Genomic DNA, 12,475 nt, shown 5'->3' with positions numbered 1-12,475 from the left:
CTCCCGTGGCTTGTGCTGGGACGGTGGGTGTGACAGCAATAAACCCAGCACAGCCATACTGGAGTTCTCAGTAGAACTGATGAGAGAGTCACATGGCTATGTCTGCATTACGTTCCCCAGGGCTAGATTGTCCTCACTGTGCTCCGGGGCCCTGGCCTCCAAGGGAATCCTGGCTGGTGGAGCAGAGTGACTATGGGTAGCCAGGAGGTGTTCTCTACACTGCCCTCTGGCCCCAGATGAGCTTTCAGGGCAGGCTAGTGCACAAAGCTCGCTATTCCCTCTCATGCTGCGGGAGCCAGGCAACAAGCCTTGGGAAGCCTGTGGTCTGGGGGCCTGAGCCCAGCCATCACCCCCGGTTCAGGCATCCTGGGGAACACCAGGGGCTGTGTGTATGCAGTGACCTTGGCGATGGGGAAGAGATGTTCATTAAACTAACAGAAGATGCTGTGGAGAGAAGTGCTAAAAGGGAAGCGTAAGTAGTGAGCACACAGCAGAGCCTAGAAAATCAGCCCAGGGCAGTTCTAGTTGTTCCCTCGGGTATGGGGTCCCATGCACGGCTCTGCCGGTCCCAGGGCCTTGCCTTTATTGAAGGCACCACAACTCACCTTGCCAAAGCTTCCCCAGACTGCAGCTCCTCCCCACTTCCCAGCCCCTGCACTGGGGCAGCTGTGCCGTGCCTTGGGGACCGTATTGTACTGGGCCTGGCACCTCGGACTTGGCTGCATGCATGTGCGCTGCTCAGTCCCTGGATAATCACCAGACCATGCGTCTGCTAGAGAGAGAACCCTGCACACCTGGGAGCAGGCTCTAGCCACTAACTGTGTTAACAAGAGACGACAACTTCCAGAGCAGCAAATCCTTTTCCCACCCCGAGCTCTGCAAGCTCAGCTGGGCTTCGGAGTGTCTTGTAACAGGAACCTGGGTTTCTCCAAATGCATTACTCTGGAGCTCAGTGTCCTGGTCCAACCTGGGCCGGCTCCAGGGCTGACCCCCCAGGGACAGGCTCTGCAGTAACCCCTGGTCTGAGCAGAGGGTTCCAGCAATCAGACTGCACAGACAATGCCACCTTTCACGGCCCAGCCCAGCGGCGGAGCAGGACAGCCAGATGGATGCAGTTGCCTTACGTGTCTGAGGAAGCCGTGGCTGACGCGCAGCGGGTGGTTGCAGCAGCTCTCCAGTTCCCGCAGGAAGTACTGGCTGTGGAAGTCGTAGAGCTTCTCCAGGTTCCCGAAAATGACACTGCGCTTCCCTCTCAGGTCCTGGGGCAGGTCCAAGCGCTCCATCTCGGGGAAGTAGCTCTCGATGGTGTAACACAGAGACCTCACGTACTCCCGCTCCGTGGTCACCATCTCGTCTATGATGTGCCGCAGTTTGCTGCAGAGGAAGAAAATCTCAGTCGGGAAGGGGAGACTGGCAGGGCTGGCTCCGGGACAGGTTCTGCAGGCACACGGGTGCCTTGGGCTCGGCTCCTCAATCCGGGGCGGCATCAGAATCTCGGCTTTCATTTGACAACATTCTGTTTCCTGCCCTGATAACCGGGAAGGACAGGGTGAAAGTGTGGCTCTCCGAGTACATGCCAGGCTGGTAACTGGCCTACATCAGTGTAAGTGTAACCTGCATACAGAGGGGCCAAGCAAAGAAACTAACAGAGGGGGTAAGAAAATGCAGGATAATGGACATGCATGTGTGGGTGTTGGAGGGAGTACAGCCATCTAACAGCCTTTCCTGCTACACCCCCATCACCTCTGTGAGAAAGCTACTCCCTGCTCCCCTTGCGTACAGGCGGCCTACCTTGCCATGGGCAGCACCGTTGGGCTGGCCCAGGACAGATGGCTGTCACAGGGTGCTGGAGGGTGTCACAAGGACCATGGAAAGCTGCTCTTGGGGAGAATGATCCCAAAGGCCCCTCCATGGGAACAGTGCCCCAGAGAACCATGGGGGACAGCAGCCATGGCTTCCTGCTCACAGGCATCACAGCCCCGAGCAGGGCGGGATGGGCTGTCTACGTGTCCCTCCTCTGACCATCTACAACACTGCTCAAACCTCGGCATCTCTTGGCTAGAAAGATACTAACAATCTGAGGCCTGGGCGTGGGTGCAAAAGAAGTGATTAGAGAGCTCTGCCCCAGCCTTGGCCTGGGGGTTTGGCTTGTGTGCTGCGTAGCCAGCAGGGGGCAGAGGTGTTGGCAGGTCCCTTCTCTGGCAGGTTGATTTTTAGCTGAGAAGCTTCTGCTATTTGATTTAACTTTCAGTGGGAAATGAACTCCTTCCTGCCTGCTTCACCCTCACCCCTTTCTCTCACAGCAGCACCTGGGTGGGTAGGCAGCAAAAAGCCCAACAGGACCGTGCAACCGATGCCCTCAACAGGGGTCATACTCCCAGCTGGTTCCTCCTTCCAGCCTACATCCCCTCAGCCTTTGCCAGGTTGGTGCTGGGACAGCCGGGCGATGGCAGTGACTATGCTGGGTAGGGGAGAGATGAGGCTGTTGCGTGGCAAGTCAGCACGCAGAGCACTATTCCAAGGGCACACAGCCATGCCAGTCCATCCACCCAGGCTGAGAGGAGCGTGGGATTTGCCCTGCTGGTCAGACCACTGCTCTTGGCACGGGGGCTCCTGCACAGAGGCCGGGGGACCGGGGACTGCCATCGAGCCCTCCCGCCCAGGCAGCAGGGAAGCTGCTCATCAGCCTCTTCTCTGGGGCTGGGCTTCAGCTGGAGGGTCTGCATGCTGGCAGCTCCATTGGCCTTGTCCTGCAGCTGGGCTGGAGAGAACCTGAGAGGAAACTCCTCTACAGACCTCTGCACCACGCCTCTGCCCTGCATGGCCAAACCAGGCCGGTTACGCAGTGCCCAGGGCATCTGTGCCCCTGGAGGAGGGAACGCTTGCCCCCTGCCGACAATCCCTCTTGCAATCTGGCATGCCTGCTACCTGTATGGTGGCTGGCTCCAGAGGAGGGAAAATCGTAGTGGTCAGGTGGGCTCAGCGGAGGGAGGACCCGGCTGTAATCCCGATTTACTCCACACCAGCCCAGACAAAGTGGAGCTAGCTGTGCGAGCGCTGCATGTCCCTGCTAACCTGGCAGATCTCCTCACAATCACAAGTGAAATGCGCCTACACTGGGGCCCCACTGCGTGAGACGGGTAATAGCAACTACTGCCATTAGCAAGGGGTGTGACGTTGCCCGGGTGCATGCAGCCTGCTGGTGTAGAGACAGGACCATCACCAGTCATTACTGGTACCCACGGGAGCTGGGGGCCAGCAGGGTGTCTCAGGCACTGACAGGTGGGCACTACCATAGAATCATAGAATCTCAGGGTTGGAAGGGACCTCAGGAGGTCATCTAGTCCAACCCCCTGCTCAAAGCAGGACCAATCCCCAATTTTTGCCCCAGACCCCTAAATGGCCCCCTCAAGGATTGAACTCACAACCCTGGGTTTAGCAGGCCAATGCTCAAACCACTGAGCTATCCCTCCCCACCTGTGAGGAATAGTGGGGTTTCTTCCCCGAGCTCTCAGAAGAGCGGGTGGCTGATACGAAGAAGAGGTCCGGCCGTGGGTTTGAAGGAACAGACATTACCTCTCCCGCTGGACACGTCTTAGTGAAACACCAGACACCTACGCCAGAGAGGACTACGTGGCATCAGTGGCTGGTAGGCAGGATGAGCTGGCAGCAGCTCTTCAGCACGGCCCAGGGCCATGGTGTAGTGGGAAGCCTGGCAGCTGGGAAGGGGCATTCCTAGCAGAACGCTTACAACCGCTGCCCATGCCCATCCCTGGCTGCTGAGAGGGCGAAGGCTCATTCTCCCTCTCTGGCACCCCAGTGCCTCCGGACTTCTCATGGCTCCATCTCCACCCCAACCTAGTGACTGCTGGGTGCTCAGGTGGGTGTGAGACAACGGACTGCGAGAATTTCAGCGAGAGCTCCCACCCCTCCCCCTCACTTTATCCCCTGCACTGTGGCCACCCCTGCAGCATCACCTCCCCCACCTCTCCCTGGCTGTGTGACAGGGAGGGAGACAGAAAGGAGAGACCTGGAGCCCCTTCCTCCTAGCTGGGAGGAGGAGCCGCAGGGCCCAGAGGAGAACGGCAATCCTGTCTGCCAGCTGGGAAGGGCCAAAGTGGCTGCAGGGGTAAGGGTTCTCCTCCCCCCAGCCAGAGGCAGCCACAGTGGGAGCAGGGCATAGCCAGGAACACCCTCCCTTAGCAGCGGGGTGAGCGGCACTGTTGATGGGGGGAGGGGAGTCCCCTCCCCCTGGATTATCAGACCCACAGATGAACACGATTTGTTGGGGAAGAGTCAACATGGTTTTTGTAAGGGAAATCACACCTCACTAATCTATTAGAGTTCTTTGAGAGGTCAACAAACATGTGAACAAGGGTGATTCAGTGGGTATAGTGTACTTGGACTTTCAGAAAGCCTTTGACAAGGTCCCTCACCAAAGGCTCTTAAGCAAAGTAAGCAGTCATGGGACAAGAGGGAAGGCCCTCTCAATGATCAGTAACTGGTTAAAAGACAGGAAACAAAGGGGAGGACTAAATGGTCAGTTTTCAGACAGAAGAGAGGTAAGTAGTGGGGCCCCCCAGGGAGCTGTACTGGGACCTGTGCTGTTCAACATATTCATTAAACGATCTGGAAAAGTGGTATACATGGTGAGGCGGCAAAATCTGCAGACAATATAAAATTACTTAAGATAATTAAGTCCAAAGCAGACTGCGAAGAGTTACAAAGGGATCTCACAAAACTGAGTGACTGGTCAATAAAATGGCAGATGAAATTCAGTGTTGATAAATGCAAAGTAATGCACATTGGAAAACATAATCCTAGCTATACTTAAAAAATTATGGGATTTGAATTAGCTGTTCCCACTCAAGAAAGAGATCTTGGAGTCATTGTTGAGCGTTCTCTGAAAACATTCACTCAATGTGCAGCGGCAGCCAAAAAAGTGAACAGAATGTTGGGAATCATTAAGAAAGGGACAGATAATAAGACAGAAAATATCCTATTGCCTCTATATAAATCCATGGTACGCCCACATCTTGAATACTGCGTTCAGTTCTGGTCGTCCCATTTCAAAAAAGATATATCGGAATTGGAAAAGGTTCAGAAAAGGGCAACAAAAATGATCAGGGGTATGGAACGGCTGCCCTGTGAGGAGAGATTAAGAAGACTGGGATTGTTTGTCTTGGAAAAGAGACGACTAAGGGGGGATATGATAGAGGTCTATAAAATCATGACTGGTGTGGAGAAAGTGAATAGGGAAGTGTTATTTACCCCTTCACATAACACAAGAACTAAGGCTCACCCAATGAAATTAACAGGCAGCAGGTTTAAAACAAATATAAGGAAATATTTCTTTACACAACACATAGTCAACCTGTGGAACTCCTTGTTAGAGGATGTTGTGAAGGCCAAGACAATAACATGTTAAAAAAAGAACTAGATAAGTTCATGGCAGACAGGTCCATCACTGGCCATTAGCCAAGATGGCCAGGGATGCAACCATATGCTGAGTGTCCCTAGCCTCTGTTTGCCAGAAGCTGGGAGGGGACTACAGGAGATGGATCACTTTTTGATTACCTGTTCTGTTCATTCCCTCTGGAGCAACTGGCATTGGCCACTGTCAGAAGACAGGATACTGGGCTAGCTGGAGCATTGGTCTGGGTCTGACCCAGTATGGCTGGTCTTATGCTCTTACAATGGGAGGCAGAAGGCTCCTGGTAAAGGTGCTCCCCATGCCATGCACAGCTCTGGAGACGTCTGGATTCCACCCCTTGTCAGGCTGGATGAGAAAGTCTCCACTGGGCAGCCATTTTCAAGCCCTGCCACTCATTACAGACAGATTCACACCCACTGGGCGCCAGAATGGCTCTCGACACAGCTGAGTGTGCCAGCCAGGGGGATCCTCAGGTGTTCCTTATGAGAAGGTTTCAGCTCCCTTTACATACAGAGGACATCAGCTGGGCCAGAGCACAGCCCCCTGCCTCCAGTACATTCTCCCACGCATGAACACCTGTCAAATCTTCACGCTAGCCTGGGCTAAGGTCAACTTCCTCCTCTGTCCCTTTGCAGAAAGTCTCAGAGCAGAAGTCAAAGCACAGTGATGGGGCTCTTTACCAGCAGCAGCTCCAGCATTGCCTCGCAGAATCAAATAGTCAGTTGTTTGCCTGGCCACAGCCCCAAAGAATTGTTCTGAGCACTCTGCAGGGACTCTGGGATTGCTCCATCTGCTTCCCATGGACATTCCCCCTTCAGCTTCAGCACCCTTTAAGGGAACAGCCTACCAGCCGAGAGCCAGGCAGAACAGGAGGTCTGCCAACTCTGCCAGAGGCAGCTAAGATCCTCCCCTTTGCCCTTGGCTGCTGCAGTAGCAGGACATGCTGCACATACTTGGCAGGGGCGGCAGTGGGCCAGGGCACCCTGAACCACTTTGGGGTGACCCAGATCCTGAGCCCCCTCCCTCAAGTGACGGAATACAGCCCTGTGTTCACACCCTACATGCTACTGTAATAATCTCTGTACAAGCCATGCCCTGTGAGGTGTCATTTGAAAACTCATAACTTGCTGATCAGCAATATCGTGGCAAAGTGCATATAACCACATTATATGTAAAGTTATGGACATAAACTGAAATCAGCTGACTGGAGAGTGTTTCCCAGGTAAGTCTGGGGAGTGGTTAAAGCAGTTTCTCAAAGACAAAGGGCAAGCTGACGTTCCAGCCAGGTGACAACACAGCTAATGGGTTTACCTACCAAATGGCCAGTCTTTGACAAAAAATGGGGTCAGGGACAGAAAGATCTGCATCTTAGCAAAGAAACAGCATGGAGTCTCCTTTGTTCAGTAGACTGCCTGTCTCCTGGTTCTCAGCTGGAAATGCTTTTCAACAAGGGACTAAACAGCTCCAAAAAGGAGGGGCAAACCCCCAAGGCTCCCCTTCTCTCCCCCTGCCCATCTCATTCTCTGTCCCTGCGAAGACAAAGGAAGCAGCCTGCTGGACTCTGGGGAAGGGGTCCTGACCCAAAGAGTTTGGTCAGTAATGCTGTTGGAAGCATGTGGTGAGAAACTTTGCTTGAATCTAATGTAGTTTGTTAAGTTAGACACTAGGAAGAGTTTTAACTTTATTTTTTCTTGTAACCATTTCTGACTTTCATACCTCATTGCTTTTACTTAGAATCTTCCCCTCAGAAGTTAAGTTTTTTTATTGTTTTATCTAATCCAGTGTGTTGAAGTTAACTCTACCTAAGGTAACAAGCTAGTATATATTCTTCCCTTAGAGGAACAATGGATTTGACATATCTGGACTGTCCAGGAGCGGGCTGGGCAGTACAGAACGTACATTTCTGGGGGGAAGTCCGGGACTGGGAGTGAGCTGGGGTCACCCTGCAGCAGAACCAAGGCTGGTGAGAGACAGGGTGTGACTGGCAGGCTGCAGTTACACACCGACACATCTGGGAGTGACCTGAATGCTGGCAGGCTGCTTGTGAGCAGCCCAGGTTGGGAGCTATAGCAGTAAGGCATTGCAAGGCACCCCAAGCTATAAGGCGGGGGGGCACAAACCCCCCACTGGTCTGGATTGTACTCCAGCACGTCACATTATCCAAACCACTTTGGGATCCTCAGCCTCCTTCCTCGCCTCTCTTCCACTTTGGGGAACCCGTGCCATTGTTTTCGGGCATGACAAGCATTCTCTGCAGACTGCTGGGTCCTTGAGCGTGCTCCTTCCAGTTCAAGGCCACGCTAAAACACAACCTCCTTCCCCTTCTGGGCATCCCTTGGGGGGAAAGGCTGCAAGAGGATAGGTCAACCCTGTTGAAAATGGGAGCCTAGAGCCCAGTGTCTTACAGGGGAGAGGCTTTTCTTCCTGGTGTTTCTTTATCCCCAGGAAATGGGCGCCCCAGTTCTCCCATCGTTAATGTACCACTTGTGTAACTGCAAAATAAAATAAATATCCACCTCATTGCAGAGGGCCCACAGCCTGGCTAGAGGTCATCTTCCTTTAATGCCAATAACCTAGACGTTGCCCCATTAGAGACACTTTCTCCTCCTTCCTCAAAGGGGGCATCGCTGTAGAGCGTGTGGTGGAAGGTGGCGACTCCTCCCCGACCCAGCTGCTAGTGCTGTGTGTTTTAGGAAGCTGGAGCTTCCCTTCTGGCCCTCTCTGAATCTGCCTCCTCAGCCCATGGGGCCTGTCTCCACCCCAGGACTCGCCAGTGCCTGAGATTAAGCAGGAGTGCCGCTTCCTGCCTCAGCAGACACGAGAACCATCCCCACGCAGCCTGGCTGGCCCCTGCACATGGGCCGTGAGAAGAAGTCACCTACCTGCCCCGGCTCTTGGCCTCTGGCGTGGAGCTGTAGCTCCTTTGCTCCTCTGGCAGGCAGTGTGCAGCCCAGCTGTGAGCGGCTTGCTGCCATGCTGTGTGAGTCCTGTCCGCGAGCTCTGTGCTGCTCACTTCCAGCCCCTTAATGAAGACGCCCGTGTTGCCATACCTGGCCGGCTCGCTCAGAGTCCTCTGGCAGCTGGACCGCAGGCTCTCGCTGCAGGGAAGATCAAAGCTTTGGGCCTTTTTCAGCGTCCTCTTGGATGGTGGCCTCCTGGAGGCGGACGTGGTGGAGCAGGATGAATTTGCCTCAAGAATTTCTAAAATACTCTCCAGGTTTGGCTTGTCCTCGGGCATGTCGCGTGGAGCCTCGCAGGCCACTGTACCAAGAGAAACCCTGCTCAAGTGGGGACTCATGTTGGGAGCAGCTTGGGAGGTCAGTTCTTCCCCAGCACTGACATCCCCGGAGCTGCTCAGGGACAGTGAGAGAGCTTTTTCCCTGGCCCACCCAGGAGAACGGTTTGGCCTGCTGTAGAAATGGGACACGCTGTGATTCCTGTCTGAAAGCAGCCCAGGGATGGCTCCCTCCGAGTGCCTCCTGTGAGACAGCCTGCTGCTCTCACCACCACACCGGGAGCGCTCCCCCTCACCTGGCTTCCGCTCAGAGAGCAGAGACCTTCGTGTTCTCAGGGCAGCTTCTAGCTTCTTCTCAAAGACCAGTTTTGTCTCCTGGCACTTGGACAATGCAAATTTCCACTGCTTCAGCCCTTTGTCGCTCTTCAGCTCACAGGCCAGCTCTTTCATCTCCTGGAATTTGGCATCGCTGATTTCCGGGTGCTGTCCCTTGTAGCTTTCCAAACACTTGATCGCGGCTGCACAGTGCTCTGGGGAGTTGCAGTCCTCCATGCTGATGCAGGCTAGGTGTCGCATCCCCTCCAGCGCCCACTCGTACGCCTGCAGGGAGCAACGACAAGGAGATCAGCCAATCAGTTTGCTATGGAAGGAATAACCCCCCCCGCTCAGTGCCCACATGCAGCCCAAGAGAAAAGGGCCAGTGTGCGGGCCGAGGCAGTGCCAAGTGCATGAGCCGGAGGGGGCTGCCATTGTCAATGGGGCTTAACAACTTGGCAAAACAAAAGGCTCTTTATGCAGTGGGCTCCAGCACCGTCACTGCACCGCCCCGCAGCAGGGACACTCCCCGGCGCAGGTGTTCTTGAGATGGCCTGTGTGTCTCCTCTGGAGCCCACCCCAGAGGGGCAGGCTGCCTCTGGGAAGGACTTAGTAGCACCACAGCAGCTTCCAGACCTCTGTGGGCCTGTGAGGTGCTCAGCCCTGGAGCTTACCTGCTACCTGCATCCAGCATTTCAATTCACCCCCCGTTAACTGGGGCCGGGGGGGGGGTGTCAATAGCGAGCTGCAGCTCTTGTTGGGAATGAGACTGTGGCTCCTTCTCTGGCTCTGCTCGGAGATTGTGGTACGTGCACTGCCAGTAACACCATGGAGGACACCTTCCCTTTCAAGGGGCACTGGCAGCGGTACGGCGGGTCAAGCCCAGACCCAGATGCCTGCTCCTCTTCGGGAAGATGTTTCAAAGGCTTTAGGGGAGAGGTCTACAAAGTGTCCACTGAAATTGGGCACTGACCTGCCCCAGGGCTCAGCTGACAGGCTGTATCAGAGTGGCTGGGGGTCAGGCCTGCCCCTCCTCTCAAGGTCCTCTGTCTAGAGGGGAGCTGGTGCAATGCTGCTACCCGGAAGGGATGGAGAGGATTGGCTGAGTTCAGTTCCACAAGAGTGGGAAGCTGCAGGCTAGGCAGGTGCACCTGGTACTCTGCAGACACAACAGCCATTCCCCCCTCCTGGGGAGGGGGTGCACGTGGTGAACAGGCAGCTGCAGCTCTCAGGCTAGAGCCGAGGCTGCATAGCACATGGGAGAGGAGGACCCCTTCCCCCAGCTTGAGAGGAGGGCTCCCAGAGCGTTGCAGGCTGCTCGGGCTGGCAGGGGGCTGGGACAAAGGCCAGCCCTGGCCCTCCCACACTGCCATGGCCTCTAACCCAGCCACCCCCAATACTCCCCTGCGATCATGGCCCCTAACCCGCCCAGGCCTGACCCTTCCCCCTCACCATGGCCCCTCTCCCACCACCCTGGCCTGTGACCTGGCCAGCCTTTCCCCACCTCCACCCTTCGCTTCTCCTGTACAGGAATGCAGTATTGACAGAGACATGCTATATTAGAAGCCCCATATGGCTGAGATGCCTGGATTAGTCACTAGCGGGATTCTAGGAATTTGACACTTTGTTCGCTGTTAATCTGACAATTCCAGTGACACGCTGGACAGGGAAAGGAAGGGCCATGAGAGCGGGGCCCCAAGAGGTGCTATGAAAGCTCTGACGGAGAGTCGGAGATTTAAAAGCCAGAAGGGGCCATTGTGACAATCTAGTCTGATGTGCTGCAGAACCCGGGCCAGAGAATTCTACCCTGTGCCTTCTGCATTGAACCCATCGCTGGACACTGGCTTAGAGCTCCTCTTTCAAATTGCCTTTAATGAAATCATTCATTTTACCTCTCCCCCGTTATTTTTGTTAGTTTCTAAGGCACTGTTAATTCTCATGGACTGGCTGAGAACCCAACCATCAGCTTTGTAGGAGTCAGAGAACTGAGTTATTTACTTTGATAGCTTTGGTTTATTGAAATACAATGAAAACGCAAAGGACTGTATGCCCGCAGCCCCTTTCCCTTTCGCTGTGTGCCTGTCCTCCTGACTGCATTTGTGCCTAATGGTGGTTACACCCACTGGTATCCTGTATTCAGTGAACTTTTGGGGGTCGGGACTCTCCTGGAGTTGGCTTTGTGCCCCTCGCACAGTGGGGCCAATCCTGACAGTGCTTCGGTCTGCTCCTCCCTGACTGAATGATAAAGTATCAGTGCTGAGCTCACCAAAGTACAGTAACAGCTGTGTTATCTAGCATGTTGGGGGAATAGGGGGGCTGGCTAGTCAAAAATTCCAGTGAATTAAGAGTTATACGGAGGGTGGGAGTTTGGTTGTGGGAGAGGACTCAGGGCTGGGCGTTGGGGTATGGGATGGGGTGGGGGGTGCAGACTCTGGGAGGGAAGTGGCTTGGGGCAGGGGGTTGGGGTGCAGGAGGGGTTTCGGGGTGCCGGATCCGGGCAGCACCTACCTCAGGTGGCTCCTGGGAAGTGGCAACATGTCCCTGCTGCTCTTAGGCGGAGGCACAGCCAGGCATCTCTGCACGTTGCCTCCACCCACAGGCGCTGCCCCTGCAGCTCCCATTGGCTGCAGTTCTCACAATGGGAACCGTGGAGCCAGCGCTTGAGGTGGGTTGGAGGCAGTGCACGGAGCCCCCGTGGCCATTCCTTCACCTAGGAGCAGCAGGGACATGTCGCCGCTTCCGGGGAGCCACACGGAGCCAGGCAGGGAGCCTGCCGGCTCTGCACCAACCGGACTTTTAAGCAATATCAGAAATGCCAGTTTCTAGAGCTTTCCGGTTGGTAAAGTGCCGGATAACACAGCTTTTACTGTACGTGGATGCTACAGCATGATGTCAGTAAGAATTAAACCACACACCGCTGCCTAAAGCAGACTCTTCAAACAATCTCATATTGGTAGAAGTTACAATTGTATTGCAGGAGCAGCTTGGAGTAACTGACAAGAATCAGATCCCCGCTGTACTCAAGCACGGCCCAGATGGGCAGTAATAAGACGGTCGCTCTCCAAGGACTCCCAATTGAAATGTCAGATTTCTGTGAATAGTTACTGCAGCCACGGTTCTTCAGCATCCCCAAGCCTGGCTGGACTAAGAGTACAGAATTAGACGGGGCAATAAGGTGTACATTCTTAGTAGTAACCAACAGTTGGGACAAATTATGAAAGGTTGTGGTGGATCCTTCATCACTGGCAACTTTAAAATCAATTTTGGATGTTTTTCTAAAGGATCTGCTGTGGTTCACGCAGGAATTATTTCCGGGAAGTTCTCTGGCCCATGTTAAGGCAGTGGCTTCACTCTGATCTATTTTATGAAAATTAGTTTGCCCCTCAGACTCCTGGCAAGTTTCAAATGTGAGCCCTGGGTAAGCACAGTTTGGATGCCACAGCAGTACATGCTGTTATGACAGGTGCCACCAGGGGGCGCGGTTAAACAGG

At 54.4% G+C, this 12,475-nt stretch overlaps 1 protein-coding gene across 1 annotated transcript in view; it reads right to left on the bottom strand.

The window, feature by feature from the left end:
• Positions 1-12,475, bottom strand: part of PLEKHG4 (pleckstrin homology and RhoGEF domain containing G4) — a 165,812-nt gene that overhangs the window by 14,041 nt on the left and 139,296 nt on the right. Inside the window, exons 14-16 of the mRNA XM_084644640.1 lie at positions 8,966-9,269; positions 8,317-8,695; positions 1,125-1,374 (exon numbers count right to left, since the gene is read on the bottom strand). Of these exons, the coding sequence (XP_084500766.1) occupies positions 1,125-1,374; positions 8,317-8,695; positions 8,966-9,269 (933 nt within the window). The remainder of the gene's footprint in view (positions 1-1,124; positions 1,375-8,316; positions 8,696-8,965; positions 9,270-12,475) is intronic.

Source organism: Lepidochelys olivacea (assembly GCF_965140295.1).
Source record: "Lepidochelys olivacea isolate rLepOli2 genome assembly, chromosome: 12".
In the NCBI taxonomy this organism is placed as follows: Eukaryota; Metazoa; Chordata; order Testudines; family Cheloniidae; genus Lepidochelys; species Lepidochelys olivacea.
Note: the sequence above shows the minus strand (reverse complement) of the source record. Positions and strands in the feature narration are given on the sequence as shown.